Here is a 17,174-nt window from a genome sequence, read left to right on the forward strand (position 1 = left end):
TAGATAATTGAAGAATGTTATACCGCTTATGGGGTTAGAAAGATTCAAAAAAAGTTGGATCGGGTTTAATTAATTACCTCCTCTTAATTGCGTAATTTACGTTTGACATGGCTTTGTGGGAGAGTTTGTGGGGATTTATATATATGGTCAGTTAGTCTTCATGTTTTTTGGCAAAGCGTGTGAAGATTAGAAGGATGAAATGCTTTGCTTTGGTGACGAATGCAAAGCATTGACACTAGGGTTGGGCAAACGGGTCCTGGGCCCGCGGGTAGGGGCGGGTATAGGCGGGTCGGGACGGGTACGGGGCGGGTCCTGTTTTTAAATAAGGGAAACGGGGCGGGGCGGGCCTAGTTAATGGCATTCTAGGGTCGGGCCGGTTCCAGATTTATAGAAAAACGGGGCCCCGAACCGGCCCGTTTGTAATTGAAATGGACGGCCCAGATTGAAAATAAACATACCTTCCAATCATGACCGTTGGTTTTACCCTAATGATTCAGTGAGATGTGAGACTCCTTTGCTCTCTCTCGATCGACCTCTTCGACCTCTCCGTCTCTGAACCCTAATGATTTTCTTCTTGAATTGATTGTTCTCCTCGACCTCTCCGTCTCTGAAGTCCGACCTCACCTCGACCTCGACCTCTCCTCGACCTCGACCTCTCCGTCTTTACTCTCTCTCGACCTCGACCTCGATCTTCTTCTTGATTGTTCTCCTCGACATCTCATCCTAGACCCAGGCACCCGCACAACCCATCTTCCCGATTCTTGTTCACTCTTTCCCGACGACATCACCGCCGTCGCGATCACCAACACTCCATCGCCGTTGCCAGTTCAGGTGAATTCTTTAACCTCTGTTTTTTTTTTTTTTTTTTTTTTTTAATAGGTTCTTTAACCTCTGATCTGATGTATGTAATCTGTGCTCAATATATTGGGATGTTCATGTTTGTTCTTGCTGATTTGGTTTGGTGGATTTTTTTGATTTTTTAGCTTAAAGTTGGTGGCTCACCGCACGGCTCCGTGCTCACCGCACAGGTTAGTTCTGGTTCTAGCTAACCCCTGAGTTTCACAAAGGAGTATACTTTTGGTATCTTAGATTCCTGTAATGTTTCTTTTCGGCTTTTGAAAGAATTAAGGGAATGAAACAATGAGCAGTGTTATGCACATACATTGGATTCGATTACAAATTATGAAGAAGAAAAAAACCGCCAGTTTAAGGAATGAATAGTATGTAAGGTGAATTGTTTCGTGAGGTTTTCTGGGTGGGGAGCAAAGATGTTGAAATTTTTTTCCCTGTGGTGGATTTGCCTTCTTTGCTAGCTATATAGTTGTTGTAGGAATTTAGAGGAACTTTGTTTTAGCATTCAGTTTCTTGTTTTGCCGCTGGAGTTAAGAGCAACTTTTTTTATAGCTTTTTGTGTATTTACTTATGCTGTACTTGGTGATGGTGTCCCTCTAATTATTCTCCTGAAAATAAATGTTTATGTGTTCTTATGATCTGGTTTTTTGTTTGCGGACTCAGTGATTTCTGGTAATCTTTTGGTGAAGCAGTAACTATAGTCTCTTGTTATATAACTCTTATGCAGTTTGAAACAACATAATGGCGAGCTCAAAGGTGGTGCAAAAGCATCTAGTGCTGGAAGACCATGGATTTGTGCTTGCCTAATACATGGTTTTAAGGGCCAAAGTGAAGGTATTTTATTTCGAATTGGAAAACAAAGATTCTGTTTTAACATACTTAATCCTTTCATTCGGTCAATTTTTGGTCAATTTATGGGCTCAATTTGTATTGCTCCAGCTGTTAAAATGTTGCTGCCTACAATGGCACCCATTATGATTAGTGTGGAGTCTTTTTATGTAGCTCTAAGGGGTTTCGTCCACTTATGATTAGTGACTCATTTTTCATGCAAATTTTGTGTAAGATCCTAATGAAACTTGATATCATATTTTATGATTTACTAAACTGTACGCAAAAGGAATGGTTAATCAGATTTAGCTTTTTTCTCTGCAATTATGATCTTTTTATGTAAGCTATGCTCCACATCTTCAACGCAAACAGACCAAGTAACTCTTTGTTTTCTGTTGTAGTTTGCGAGTTCGAATCAAAATGGAAAACTTTATCAAGGCGTTTGCCTCGGAAAAGAAAGAAACACAAGGAGGAGGAGCGAGCAAATGATTTGTCACTTCCATTGCTACAACACAGACAGGCAGCTCTGGATAGAGTTAAAGGTATACTTGATTGCACCAACTTAGAAATTGACTGGAAACTGGACCCTTTGTGATTTATAAGTCGCATGGTCTACGTTTCATAACAATTTTTCATTGTAAATGTATAATGTTTAAGCAACAAAAAATGTTGTAAAACTCAGGAAGATTAGTCATATTCAGCTAAAACAATTTTTCATTGTAAATCTATGTAATCTGTGCTCAATTTTTCATTGTAAATGTATGTAATCTGTGCAGTTTGCAATCTGTGCAGTTTTTTGTGCAGATTGCAATCTGTGAATCTGTACAATTTTTTTTTTCTTTCAAACAACCAAAAAAAAAAAAGGACCCGTGGACTCGGCCCGAACCGGCCCGTTTCAACCGGGCCGGGTAATGTCCGGTTCTTATATTAAAAAATGTAATCCCCGGCCCGGCCTGTCCCGTTCCCTTTGAACCTAGGTCCGGTCCGGTCCCTTCAAAATTGGGCCCGGCCCGGCCCGTGCCCAGCCCTAATTGACACAGAATTTTAGGCAACCACGCAAGTGGCAAACTGGGAGGAAATTACTTTGGCGGCATCAAATTAATATCAATAAATATGCGTTGCAATAATAACAATACACTCGTGTTATGAAAACCTTTTTTGATAATAAGAGTGTCTTCGGCCACAACAGTTGAGAACAAATAACTAATTGGTTACTTATCTTTTGTATTGTTTTATGGCGAGAGAGAAATTTTGTTGTAGTCTGGCGTTTATCTTTTTGTATTTATCTTTCTCATCACGCAAGCTTGTATATATCTTTTTGGTCACTTCACATTCACATATATATTATATATAAAAATAAAAATAAATACAACCGAAAACAACTATGATATTTGACCCTTACTTATGCGCGAGGATCATAACAAATTATCAATAATCTAATAACAAAAAAAAAAAAAAGTTGATTCTATGTGCTCACATCTCTTTAATTAGATTGATTGCTTGTCATCCTTACACCTAAATTTTTAAAGGATTGGTAAGAGTGACATGAGATTTCAGAATATAAAATACATAGTTGGAGCAGAAAGGAAGTTTTGGACGATGTACAAGTCATATAGGCCTCCAAAAATATATATCTCTTGCTTTCATATCTCCCATTATTGATGCTATACTTAATTGCTAGTGCTATTACACGGTGGTGGTGAGGTTACGAAACCAACTTGCTATCCTATGCAACAAGACAATATCATATACAGTTAACGAAATCTAAGAAATTCTTTAGTACGGAATATGAATACTCGTTTTTTACAATATGATTAGATATCTATATCAAATCTAAGAAATTCTTTAGTACGTTTTTTACAATATGATTAGATATCTATATCAAATATAAGAAATTCTTTAGTACGGAATATGGATACTCGTTTCTTACAATATGATTAGATATCTATATATGATACATTTGCATACAACACCTCGTTCACAATGCGTAAATGACAATTTAGGCCCCAAAAATCTTAAACGAGAAGACCCATTCACAAGAAAGTATTTAAATTTGTTGGTAATTAATTATTCTCTAATAACTGAAGTCAATTCTCAACTGTTCGGAAATTTGTAATAAGATTTGAAGACGTGCATGAGTTTTGTATCATATACAAATAAAAATGGACCAAACATTTTACCTACGTAACCATTTTTCAATTTCTTTTCCATTTATAAATATGAAAAATGAAAACTGGGCAGCATAGAGAGACCAAGTTGTGCAGAGACAAAGTTGGCGTGGAGGTAGACAGGACATATGATGTAATAATAAACTAATTATGACGGGAAAAAGAGAGCCACAACTTGAGTTCAAAGGGAGCCCCTGGTTTCTGCTGTCGGCTTTTGGCTTTTGGCTTTTGCGTTTGGGGTTTGGATTTGCCCACAAACAATTCCACGCCAAGTCGCCACCCAACATACACAGGAAAGAAAAGAAAACGGACCAACATTTATGTGGTTTTGAACAGCAGCCAACCAGTCAGAAAATTCGGCATAATGCGATATTCATGACCCACAATTTTTTTTATTACTTTTTTGTTTCTGTTAATTTATTCAACAAATTTGGGAGGCCAACGCCAAATCTTCAATCATTACCCAACATTCATTTTCTTACACCAAAAAGGAAAACAGATGGAAACCAGAGAATTGCAACCAAAACAGACGAGTTTCGCACAAGAAGAAAGAAGAAGAAGCCTGCTGATTTTTGAAACAACCCCAATAAGTGCTTTTGGCGTTTGCCTTTTCTGTTTCTAGTTTTCTGAGGAAAAGGTACGAAATTTAATTCTGGGTTGTGCTGCTTTTTTTCTAAATTTTTTTGGGTTCTTGAGATTTTAGTAGTTGGATTGAAATTTGAAAAGAAATGGTTGTTTTGGATTGATCAGCTTGTGAAAGGTTTTAGCTTTATCTTTGTTGTTTATGTTGAACAGTTAAAGAATCAAACTTTTGAGAAAGTTCCATGTACTGAAAATACAAATAATCAGTTATATATGGATATATATGTTGTTCGATTTTCTAGAATTCTTGAGCAACCAATTGGACCCATGTATAAATTGTAGCTGGAATTTGTTGGGTTGTTGACTAATGTATTTTAGCACATATTTGTTTAGATTACTATATAAATGGCGTTTTGAACATTTTGTGTTGTTAAGTATTAAGTGAAGTTTTCGAGTATGTATTTTGGAGATTCTTCATTGAATCTTTGGCTCATTGGGTATGGAATTCTGTATGAATCAAAGCTGGCCACATTGAAATTTCTTCATTGACAGTATTTTGTTGAGAAGTTCAAAGGTTTTACTTCTTGGAATCTCAGTCATTTGATTGGTTTCTGTTTCATGCCCCTGTATTTTGTTTTCGATCAGTCGTAACGGTTAAGATTCTGTTGGGGGATCACTGTATATTATTTGCTTGTTTTTGGAAATGATAAGACCAAAGGGGAAAAGATAAAAGAATCTGGAGTTTGAATGTTTAGTTTTTCTCTTTTGGTTGTCAATTGCCACTTTCTGACCGAGCTGATAATTCCAGGACGCTGCATTGGGTTTTATGGAAAGCCATGAGCTGCTTATTTCCCATTGTTAACTGGCGTGAAGAAGACATGGCTTCTACCTACCCTGTCTGAGATCCTGATTTCTGCTTGATTTCCCACATGTCTGATGAAGAAACAGTTGAGATGCAAATGCATTTGGTAGGGATAGTATCGTAGCTTCTAGTATTAGTGTGGAATTGGAATTAGATTGTTAGAAATTTACAACTTCTTCTTTAGTTAGGGGGACTGAGGCAAGTAAAGTCTTTGGTAGCACAGTAATGGTTGGGCAACTTGGAACCAATTGGTAACTCGGAACATAGAAATGCAGTTTGATTTTTATGCATAAATGCACTGAGAAAGCAGGAAAAGAAAACACATTATAAAAGAAATCAAGCTAAATAAAGCATTCACCTTGAAATATTTGAAGATGGGCTTGCCTCAAGTGTCTTCTAGCAGCATTGCTGAGGAAGTGACAGCGTCTCTGTGCACATTTATGCAACCTCAACCTAGAGTTGCCGGAATGAGCACCTGTGATTTGAGTGGGATGCATGGAGGAAACCTGGGAAACCATATGCAGGTGGATTTCACATGCTCGTCTTTTGGAGATTTTCAAAGGAAATCCATCACAGAGATTCCAAATAGACCAGATTCTGCCAATGCACATAAAGATGTTAGTAGATCAAGCATGCATGCATTGAAGATGAACTCTACGGAACAATACTTTTGGTCAAGTCAGAGAAGCGGGCAGAATATTCAGACACCTGTTCCTAGGGTTGTTGGTTTTGAACCAAGAATATTGGATTCTCCTCTTAATTTCTTTAATGGAAACCAATATTCTTCAAGTTCACTGACTGTCACAGGGGACACAACTGAGGCTGCTGGGTCAGCACACAGGAAGCGGTTATTGTCTCCTTTGAATGGAATGCTTCTCAAGGATCAGTTTAATGGTGATTCTCTAGACATTGGAGATGGGGTTCATAAGAGTGGTTCTTGGGGATACAATGGTAGTTCAAATGTTCCCACGCAAGAGCATAAGAAAGCTCATCTTGGCAACTCCAGTTATTTTAATTCTACAATCTGGTCTGCATCTTGTTCCCCGGAGTGGAAGAGTTCACCGGATCACAACTGCAATACAAACTCCTCTTTTGTATTTGATGGTCATTTGCTTGAAAGCAAGGAGCCACGATCTCCGAATCAGTTCCTATCACCATCTGGACTTGATTGCTCTGGAGAAACAATTAAGGTGAGGTCACAATCAGGCGCTATAAACATATCTTCAAGAAAAGTTGTGTTGCCTACACTTTCTCTCTCTCCTCTTGGTCCAAGGTTTTCTGAAAGAGTGAAATCTCGAGAATTATGCAGGGGTTCTACGCTAAAGATAGATGATAACAGTATAACTCTAAAGGACATAGAACAGTCACTTGATGGAACAATCTCAGGCATATCATCATCATCCTGGAAAGAGGACGCCTTTAGGTTGCTAAGTGACTCATCGGAAGATGTTCATGTTCAGCAGAAAAAGGTTGACCTCTTTAGTTCTGAGAGTTCTACCCCTGGGATGGTGCATCAATGGAATCAGGACTTGAAACCGAAGCCTAAATGTGTTAAACTAGTACGATCACCGACTGGACTGCCTGTTAGAAGGTCATTGATTGGTTCATTTGAGGAATCCCTGTTGTCTGGTCGATTATTGTCTGCAAAGGTTGGTCAGGTTTGCATTCATCTCAACTGTAATTCGATATATATTGAGTTCCAAGTGTGTTAGTTTTTTTTATTGACTTTAATTTGTTTTTGAAACTTCCCATTTGCAGAGAATTGATGGTTTTCTTGCTGTTCTGAATGTCACTGGGGGGAGTTTCTCGCCAAAAACACAGAAACTTCCATTTGCAGTGACCAGTGTGGATGGAGATAACTATTTACTATATTATTCATCAATAGGTCTTGCTGGGAGTACGACACCAAACAATTATGGAAGCCCCAGGATGAAGAGGAGCCTTAGCATGGATGATTCACGAGCAGACAAGAACCGTCTGAGGATACCTATGAAGGGCCGCATACAACTGGTAACTAATATTAATCAAAATAATATGAAGTATCAGAGAACTTCGAATGGTCTCAGTTCTATCCACAGCAGTGCATTGCATTTAGGAACTTTTTAGAATCAACAGGAGTTTTTATTGATGTTCTGGATATGTTATCATCCGTTGTTTATGTGGCTTAGGATCTCTTAGTTTCTTGTGCTTAAAATATGGAATGATTTCGAGAAAAAAGAATGACATTGTATGTAACGGGCAGGAAAGAGAGCAGAGTTGATTTCTGTCATTTTTTTGGATGGTGGGATATGAATAGCTGTTAGGGAAAAGTATTTCTAACAAAATGCATGATAGTAAAATGATACATTGGATTGTCTCCCGCAAAGCCTTTGATGATCATCTTCGTACTGATTAGTAGTTTGTCAATTAGTTCCTTGTAGTTGTTCATATTGAAAGACATCTGGTCATAGTTGGACCAAGAGATGGTTGGTCATACACTCATGAACTGAATGATTTATGGCAGGTTCTCAGCAATCCAGAAAAGACACCTATTCACACCTTCTTCTGTAATTACGATTTGAGTGACATGCCTGCTGGAACCAAGGTAGTCATGAAGTAGATAAAAAGTTATCTGTCACTTAGCACGATTCTTATGCATGATGAATGTTGTTCGTTATGATTTGAAGTTACACCTGTCTTGGTTAAATCTGCACTTTGATATGAAATTGGATATGGCTAGGTTTTCAACAGGTATCACCAGTTATAGGATATAAATACTATCCTTATGTACTAAAAAAAATAAAAATAAATAAATAATGTCCTTATGAGAGCCTTGCATGACCTTTAAAAGCATTAGACTTGTAAAAAGTAGGAACTTTTGTTTTGACACTTCTTCATTGAAGTAGTCAGATGTGAGTGTGAGAATGTGAAGGTAAAAGAGTCCCACATTGGTGAAATAAGAAACCTTGTAAGGGCTTATAAGAAGTTAGGCTACTCGCCATATTGTCAAGCACATGCAGGGTCCCTCCTCCCATCAATGTGGGACTCATTCTCAACGCTCCCTCTCACGTGTGGCGAATTTTCAAGCCTAAAACGTGGATGTCACAACGGGGTGACGTGGAGCGCACGTGGCCGTTTGGCTTCGCACATGGGACACCCTGCTATGATATCATGAAGAAGTTGAGGTTCCACCATAAAACCAATTTGGGAATATGGGGAATAACACAACCTCTTATAAGGCCTTGCAAGGTTTCTTTTTTCACCAATGTGGGACTCTTTTACCTTCACATTCTCACAATGAGTGCTGCGACATGAATTTGTATAAAGGAAATATACAGAGGTAGGAAAAGCACAAAAATGGAAGGGCATGAATCAAATTAGAACTTAGTTAGCAAAAGGTTTGAAGCTGTTGACTTAGGCCAATTTAGGTCTCTCCCAACCTTAGACCGGACAATACGACTATATAAGTCCGTCCTGAGTGTACCTTTGCCTGGAATAGCGAAACCCAGTATGCCTTAGCTAACCCAGCCCTTATGTGTATACATTAGGTGGTACGATCTTGCTAAGCTGATAACAGAAATCTGTCATTATTTGTTGCAAAATCAAGACCAGTTTAAGGTTGGCTATTGACGAATGTGGTTACCATCTATATTTACCTTGGTATAGAAATGGCCCAAGCTCCATAGCTCGAGCTGCGGATTTTGTGGCTGAACATGTTAGCGTAGAATTGAAAGAAAAAAATTCGTGCTGCTTGCTTATGTGATGTTATACATGAAGCAGAAGTAAAGACTTTTTTTCTAGCTCAATCTGTATGATGTAGAACTTCAGATGGAATATGCTTTCTTCAGTTGTTAGGTTTTTCTTTGACTAAGTTCTTATACATGGTCATTTTCCCTTGCAAATTCTTCATATCAAAATCAAAATACAGACGTTTTTGCGCCAAAAGATCACTCTAGCCTCTTCTGAACCAAGCTCTAAGGCTGGGAATGGAAGACATGCTGATCCTGATAAAGAAAATGATGCCAAGCCATCTTCGATCCTAGATGCTGCGAATTCTTTGCAGCTTAGTGACAATGATGTGGATTCAGACAGGTTTAAGGATGTAGTGAATCAGTACCAAACAGAGAGAGGACACACAAAGCCCTGTTTTCATGGTGAATCCGATGGTTGTAGCCTTTGTAGGTATGAAAAGACCAGTGAGATTAATGAAAGTAATTCTCTGCGTAGCCCTTCAAAAGTGAGCAAGAATACCGCTGGTGCTGGCGTTCTGCGTTATGCTCTTCACCTTCGCTTCTCATGCCTTTTTCCTAAGAAATGCTCGAGGTCGGTCCAGAGATGCAAGTTAGACCTGTTATCTGGACAAGCGACAAACAGTTTCGACATTGAAGGGGAGCGGCGATTCTACTTGTATAATGATTTGAGGGTCGTGTTCCCTCAGCGCCAGACAGATGCTGATGAGGGCAAGGTATGTTATACACAACTTAACTATTGGGCTACCAATATGCTTATTGATTTGCATTATAGATGTCTGCATATTGATTGGCCGAAGTAAATGGAATAGCGTAGCATTCAACTACGCATAAATTGGTTCAAACCAAACCATCCTACTCTAATGCTCAGCCTGTCTATATTCCGTCTTTATGAATTTGCGACTTCTAGATTATCGATTCTTGCGTCAAACTCAAAAGTATAAAATTTCAGTTCATTTTGTTTCCGGGCATGAAATAGTTTTGAACTCCGATTTGAAACCAACTATGCGTGTTGTTTTTCGTTTTGCAGTTACATGTGGAGTATCATTTCCCTTCGGACCCGAAATACTTTGATATCAGCAACTAAAAGGCATACGAATTCTCTTCTAAAATAGACAGTTGCATACTTGCATCATCTGTAGTCTCTGTGTATAGTGATAGTTGTACATTCAAATCTCCGGTCATCTTTTGGGGCAATTCCCCGTTCAATCTGTAAATAACTGTAATTATCAATAATTAGTCTATTTAATATGTTCTACATGCTTGTAGATATATGATCACTTTGATACACTTTCATTTAGTCATTAACTCCTTTTTTCATGTTTCATTTCTATAAAACAATGTAAGCAAAAAGGGTAGTCAAACGCAGGATAGCCGGCGCGTGGGTGAATAGTCTTAACCAACTAGAATACAAACCAACCTCGATAGTTCGTAACTCGTGGATGAGACTAAAGCTTGGAGTTTTCGTTTGGGACTCAAACATGGCACCCTGAGAGCAGTTTGTTTCAAAGGCAGTGGAGTTATGTCAGCTAATTCAGCCATGGCTACTACTTATAACAAAGGGGCAAGCACATACTACCCTCAAATGTAGTAAATTTCAAAAGAACAGTATAAGGGGGATCCAAACCTTTTTTTTTTTTTTTTGGAGTTTTAACAAAACAATTTCGGTACTGTTCACTTTTAACGAAAATGACATTTTTACTTTAAAAATGTACTTCTGGTACTATTCACTTACAACATATTTTTGTCATTTTGATTAAAATTCAAAATTTTCAAGTAATTTTCATTAGTTTTTTTTTTTTTTCCCTTTTCGCACATCATTCTTTCCCTCCAACCAACCACCAAACTGTAATTTTATTGTCTTTGTAAAAAGGGGTCATTTGAAAGGGAAAAAAAGAGAGTCAAGATTAGGTATACGAAGCAATAAAAAAGTAGGGAATGAGAATCGAACTTAAGACATTTTTGTGATAACTTTAAACTGAGATGTAAGAGCAAAGTTGTGGTTTTAGAGGGTGGCATTGAAAGGGAGAGATGGTTGCTTCCATGCACAGCCATTCCAAGCAGCTCATATGCAGAGGATTTTAATTAAGCTGAAAGAAAGTGTGAGCCATCCCAACAAACCTAGCAGTAATTGTATTTGGTAACAACAATGATTTAGAGCATACTCGGTATCTGAGAATCACAATTTGACACGTAATAATATAACTCGTCAAAATTACAAAAAGAAAAAAGAAACTATATATATATATATATGTCAAATTGTAATTTGCAACAGAAATTATTGTAAATTTGTGGTGTATGCCATTGTGCTAGAAAATATATGCGTGTCCTTAAGTGAAATCAGCTTTGGTAATGCACACATACATACATACATATACATACATACATACATACATACATATATATATATATATATATATATTATATCTTTTCCGTTTCAATTGAAGATTATTTTTAATATATACGATATTGCCAACACTAAGGGTTGGAGAGTGATTAAGCCTCACAATGAGTTAACTACAATAATTTGATTTGAATTTACCTTTAACACAAATCAAACTTAAAACCTCCAGATTGTAGTTCAAGTGGCTCCATTTCAATGAAAGTTAAGGAACCGTCGTCTTCTTTGTCTACAACAAATAAGAAGTGGTCCAGCTAAGAAAAAATAAGCATCCAAAAAAATTGCTTACTAAATTGGAGAAAATGCTTTGTAAAAAATAGCAAAATACAAATTTAGTTTAGAAAGAAAAGTAAAATAGTGCTACAAATTGAGGAATCTCATAGTTCTTTCATGAAGAGTTAATTTCCTCTAAGAATCAAAATGAAGTACTGATTGGACTTTATTTGCTATTCCATCAATATATACTTTTGATAAATCACAATGAAGTACTGATTGGACTTTATTTGCTATTCCATCAATATATACTTTTGATAAATCACAATGAAGTACTGATTGGACTTTATTTGCTATTCCATCATATATGCTTTTGATAAGTATTATTTTTGATAACGGGTGAGCGTGGTCATGTTTGATTCGGTTTAACTAGTTTTCAAATGAGAGTTTAGTTTTGATTCAGCTCAAGATTATACTTTTTCAGTGCAAAAACTTACTAAATCGCCAAATTAATTTGATTTAGCCAGTTTGAACAATTCAGACGTTGTTTTGTCCTCTGCTAATTTTGGTATTACTTCAAAACCTACCTAATTTCTCGAGTAGAAAGTGAAGGTGCACATTGATAGTGAAACCTAGCCAGCAAATCTCCCTCCCTAGTGCCTTACACACCCTATATATGTTGGGTTCTACAACACTGATTGCATATAGTGTGGTAAGTTTTATGGTCTAATATGATTGGATCTTTTACTTCCATCCTGAATTTGATGCCATATTGGTGCATTAGATTTTGACATATATGTGTCTCAAGTGCTTGCAGAACGACATACACAACACAACCAATATACAGTGGCAAGGAGGAAAAAAAGGAAGGTTGTTTGACAAAGATGTGAAATTTGAACCACATGTTAAATGAGTACACTTCCCTTACGCCATGTTTGTTGCATCAAATGAATAATGGACATCTATAAATCTTAGCTACTCTTAGCAATGCGTGTGTTGCATTGGATATTGCTCAATGGTCGTTTTTCGTAGATGAATTTTTTATATTTAGACTTTGGATATAATGACAGAAAATGTTCTTTTGTCATACACCAAGCTCGTTTGGTGCTTAGGATAGAATTGGATTAGATAGCTCATATAAATAAAGGTATGTGTGATGGGCGTCGTAAATGATTTTTTCATTTCAAGAGGATTAGAATGTAAGTAAATTATTTTAGGATACCCATTTTTACTTCTTGCACGTTTTTTTTTTCTTTTCTTTTTTCTTGCCATTATTGAACAAATTAAAGAAACATCAAAAGACATACTGTAGATGCATCTGGATAAGGTGAAAAAGGTGGACATAAATTACTCCTCTATAATTAACGTATATTCCATAAAGTAATAAGTTTATTTTTTTAATAATACATCATCTACTTTCAGTTGGACAAAAGATCTTCATTTCTTCCTTAAACATATCTTAAATACAATGAGTTATTCAATCTAATCTAATCTCATAAGCACTATGTCATAAGAGACGAGCCCACAATATTTACATTATCAAGTTACAATAGGCTAACGATACATTTGCTTCACAACATAAATCTGATAGAGAACATTAATACTCTTAAGGAGCATGTGATAGGATTCATCATATAGTATTATCCAATCTTTTAAGCAATATAATCTAAACCTAGACACTTTCATAGAAAGACAAGCCAATAGTATTTATACCATAATAATTTAACAACATAAGCATATAGTTGGCCCACAACGTAAAGTTAAATAGAGAACATTTCCCTAATGAAGCGCGTGATAGGATTCATCATATTGTATTATCCTGTCTTTTAAGCAATCCAATCTGATTTTAAACATTGAATGAGCTCATAGAAAGACGGGCCCATAGTATTACATTGTCAAACTACAACAATTTAACAACATAAGCATACATTTGCCTAACTTAAAGCTAAGCTAATGAGAAAACATTACCCTAATGGAGTATGGTGATAGGATTCATATAGTGTTATCCAACCCCTTAAGCAATTTATTTTTATACATGAATGCATATATTTTGGTTCCGTCTAGTCTATATAATGTAGCTTGCCGATCATGGTCACCAGAACCTTGTAACTCAAAAAACCATGCATGGCATTGAATATGGTTAGGGAGTCGTATCCCGAGTCCCAAAACGTGTCGTGTCGACCTCTTTTTTGTTGTATCGATTGCAGCTTTTGAGAAGAACTCCCATTCTGAAAGCATCCTTTATCTGAAAGGTTGGAAAGTTGGACGAAACTTACATGATTTCCACCAATTTAAAGACAAAAGTGCTGTACAGTTTTCCAGTAGAGGGTTTGTAACTTTTTACTGAATGACTGGAAAAAAGTGATAGACATGTTATGGGTTCAAAGCTCAAAGTTCTACATATGAAGTAAATGCCTTGAACAAAAGGTAAACTTTTCAATTGGTATGTAAATATGGATTGAGATTGTTTTTGTTAAACTTATCGGACAAATTTATATTGTTAGACTTTGAATATAAATTACATGTACAAGTGAAGATCAACATGATTAATAATTTAAATTTACAGTTTAACAATATAAACATCTTATTAGTAAGAAAACCTTTCTTGATCTACTTTCTTAGTTGGTAGTAAGTGTGAAACCAAAAGTTGAAGGAGAAAAAAAAAGCCAATCCAATTCAACATTGGCTTGGGAATTCAATGGGATCCTGAATTACAGGTCACTTATTTGGTGTTTAGCTCAGCACTACGTTAAAAAATTAGTAACCTTTTACATGAAGTCAACATGGTAGACAGATGGCTGTAATTCTCTGTTACGAGCGGTTAGAAATTATGTGAATAATGCCATAAGATTCATGAAGTTTAAACCAATTTGACTACACAGTAATAAGAGTTACCTTCTCTCTTCCAAAACTGACAAACGTTTCTGAACCACTCAAATGCTCTAGGAGCATCATCACTCAATCCGAGGGTAATTGAGTTTAATCAAGTTTGTCAGATGAGTATATTTTATATATTTTATCGTTTGTATTTAAATTCCAATTTCGCTCCTTATGTATTTTAAATGAATTTGTTATAATTATCTTGTTATTTGTCAAAAAAATAATAAAAACGAAGTACACCTTATGCAAATATCAAACCTAATTTCAAGAGATGAGTCTGAGTTAAAATCGTCATGAGTTTAAATTTAACGATGTAATAATTCATGAATTTATAGTTTATATGATTCGAATATTTATTCTTTAACTATAAGTCCTATATTCGAATTTCATTTCTTAATGCCATTGCATTAAAATTAAGAAAAAACCATGTAATTGTCCAACATTATCCGTGCCAAAATTTGGCAAATGAGATAAAATGGAAACCATTATACATAATTTGCACTTGAGTTGGCAAGTCACACCAACACCCTCTTCGCAAATCGAACCACGATGCTTCTCGATTCACTTGTTCCCCTCACTCTGACTTCTCTTCTTCCCTCTTCGGACTAGGTCTAGGCCCTTCTATGTTTACAGCATCTGCTTTTATGGTAGTGCTCTGGAAGTCGGTGAAGAAAAGATGGGGATGAGAGGATGGGAGGGAGCAAAGATAGGAGGCAGATTATCTGCCCTTCTGTTTGGATGTTCTTTCCATCCCTTTCTATATGTGCAGTTACGGTTAAGTCACGTTAACATTTTATATTCTTATTATTTTTTGTCTTATTATCTCTATAAAAAAAATCAATATAAAATGTTGACGTGCTTAATCGTGACTGCGCAAAATATGAAGGGATGGAAATGACACTCAAACAAGAAGGCAGACAATCTGCCTTCGAAAAGATAAGGTTTGTAATGATAAATTTAATTTTATATAGATAAGCTTAATTTTCAATAATTATAGCATAAAAATAATTTATTTTCAACAAGAACAATTTAGTAAATAAGCTAATTTTAATTCCGATTCCAGTTAACTAATAAATAATATATATGGAATCAATATAATTTGTATTCCGATTCCAGTTTAGTTTAGTAAACAACTTTAATAGGAATCTAATTCTGATTTCTCCTCAATTCAATTCCTCTTCAATCAAATTCTACCTCAATTCAATTCTCCTCAATCTAATAACAGATTAGTAAACGAGCCTTAAAGATAAAGAATCTTCTCACCATTTTCTTCTTCTATAAATGCTCTTCTTAACTCCACACACTTCTCAACATCTCCCCTTACCCTTTCCCATCAGCACTTATTATCTGTTCTTTATTTTCTGCAATTGTTCTTCCTCCTCAGAAACCCACCTCTGAAAACCCAAGAAATTTTCACCATGGCAAGCACAGAATCCAAGTTCCAGCAAAACCCACCTCTGAAAACCCAAAAGATTTTTCTTGGAGTCCAAATCTTCATGAGGACTGTCACAGTGGCTACTACATTGGCTGCAACTTGGTTGATGGTCACCAACAAGCAGACCAGTCAGATTATTGGCATAGAATTTGATGCTCATTATTATTATTCACCTACCTTCAAGTAAGATTAAAGATCATAAAACCAATTTTTATATTCCCTCAAAAAAAAAAAAAAATTATTTTTCAGTCATTTTGTTTAATTAATTTTCCATAATATTATGTTTTTTTTGCAGGTTCTTTGCTTATGCAAATGCTGTTGTGAGTGCCTTCTGCTTGCTCTCCTTGTTCCTCGTTTTTCTTATCCACCACAATGGCTCGAATCCCGCCAACTACTTCGTCTTGTTCCTGCACGATTTGGTATGCGAGCTGGGTTTTATTTTCCTTAGTACCAAATAATTATTAGTCTAGCAGAGTTTCTGCGTGTTTCGTAAAAATGTCTGAAGTTCGAATCTCTCTGTTCAAACCATAGTATCTTTTTCCTACACAATTTGGTATGCCAGCTCGGTTTTTACTAGCATAAAATTACTGTATACCAACTATTGACCTAGTAGGATTTTCACCTTTTTCCTATAACGAGGTTTCAAGTTCGAATCTCTACATCAGACTAAAGCATCATTGTCTGATCAGCATGATGATATCTTTATGATGATTTTGGAATGGTTGGCAGGTGATGCTGTGTTTGTTGATGGCTGGATGCTCGGCTGCAACTGCAATAGGGTACGTGGGGCAATATGGGAATAGCCACTCGGGCTGGGCACCAATTTGTGATCACTTTGGGAAGTTCTGCAAAAGAGGGACTGATTCTGTGGTTCTCTCCTACTTGTCTGTCGTTTTCTTGCTCATGCTCACCATCAGCTCTGCAGCCAAGTCTGGAAAGATCTAGGTTTTGATCCTCTCGTTAAGTTGTTGTAGTAGAAGAAGAAAGAGGTTTTTTTTCCTTATTTTTGTTGTAAAAATAATGAGTGTGATGGAGGTGGACCTTTGTGAAAGTTGCACTGTGATATCTAAGAATATGTTGAGCTAGAGTCGTCCCAATACAAACTGAGGTCTAAGACGAGAATTTAACGAGACATTCCTAATTTGAGCCCTCGTGTTATCGAACTCACTCCCCTAACATGGGTTTACCAAAAACACTTCATTCGTGAGTTAGAGCAGTTGGTAAA

General features: G+C 36.5%; 3 protein-coding genes across 4 annotated transcripts; all 3 read left to right on the top strand.

Moving 5' to 3' along the window:
- The first annotated feature begins 199 nt into the window (after positions 1-199).
- Positions 200-2,419, top strand: LOC148691147 (uncharacterized). Its single transcript, XM_088684647.1, has 4 exons — positions 200-298; positions 728-831; positions 1,580-1,686; positions 2,082-2,419. The coding sequence occupies exons 1-4, from the start codon at positions 200-202 to the stop codon at positions 2,273-2,275; spliced, it is 504 nt and encodes a 167-aa protein (XP_088540773.1). The 3' UTR covers positions 2,276-2,419.
- Positions 2,420-4,013: 1,594 nt separating this feature from the next.
- LOC137713674 (uncharacterized) lies at positions 4,014-10,292 on the top strand. Of its 2 annotated transcripts, none has more exons than XM_068453006.2 (6): positions 4,014-4,485; positions 5,239-6,941; positions 7,051-7,302; positions 7,796-7,876; positions 9,200-9,736; positions 10,051-10,292. In XM_068453006.2, the coding sequence occupies exons 2-6, from the start codon at positions 5,667-5,669 to the stop codon at positions 10,105-10,107; spliced, it is 2,202 nt and encodes a 733-aa protein (XP_068309107.2). In that variant the 5' UTR covers positions 4,014-4,485; positions 5,239-5,666; the 3' UTR covers positions 10,108-10,292. The 2 variants fall into 2 exon arrangements, with proteins under 2 accessions (XP_068309107.2, XP_068309106.2); XM_068453005.2 differs by having other exon boundaries at positions 4,055-4,485; positions 5,239-6,950.
- Positions 10,293-15,805: 5,513 nt separating this feature from the next.
- LOC137713766 (CASP-like protein 1F2) lies at positions 15,806-17,034 on the top strand. The gene is made up of 3 exons (XM_068453118.2): positions 15,806-16,132; positions 16,245-16,368; positions 16,679-17,034. The coding sequence occupies exons 1-3, from the start codon at positions 15,933-15,935 to the stop codon at positions 16,892-16,894; spliced, it is 540 nt and encodes a 179-aa protein (XP_068309219.2). The 5' UTR covers positions 15,806-15,932; the 3' UTR covers positions 16,895-17,034.
- Positions 17,035-17,174: the final 140 nt, after the last annotated feature.

This window comes from Pyrus communis, chromosome 14 (assembly GCF_041283825.1).
Source record: "Pyrus communis isolate YQ-2024b chromosome 14, ASM4128382v1, whole genome shotgun sequence".
Classification (NCBI taxonomy): domain Eukaryota; kingdom Viridiplantae; phylum Streptophyta; class Magnoliopsida; order Rosales; family Rosaceae; genus Pyrus; species Pyrus communis.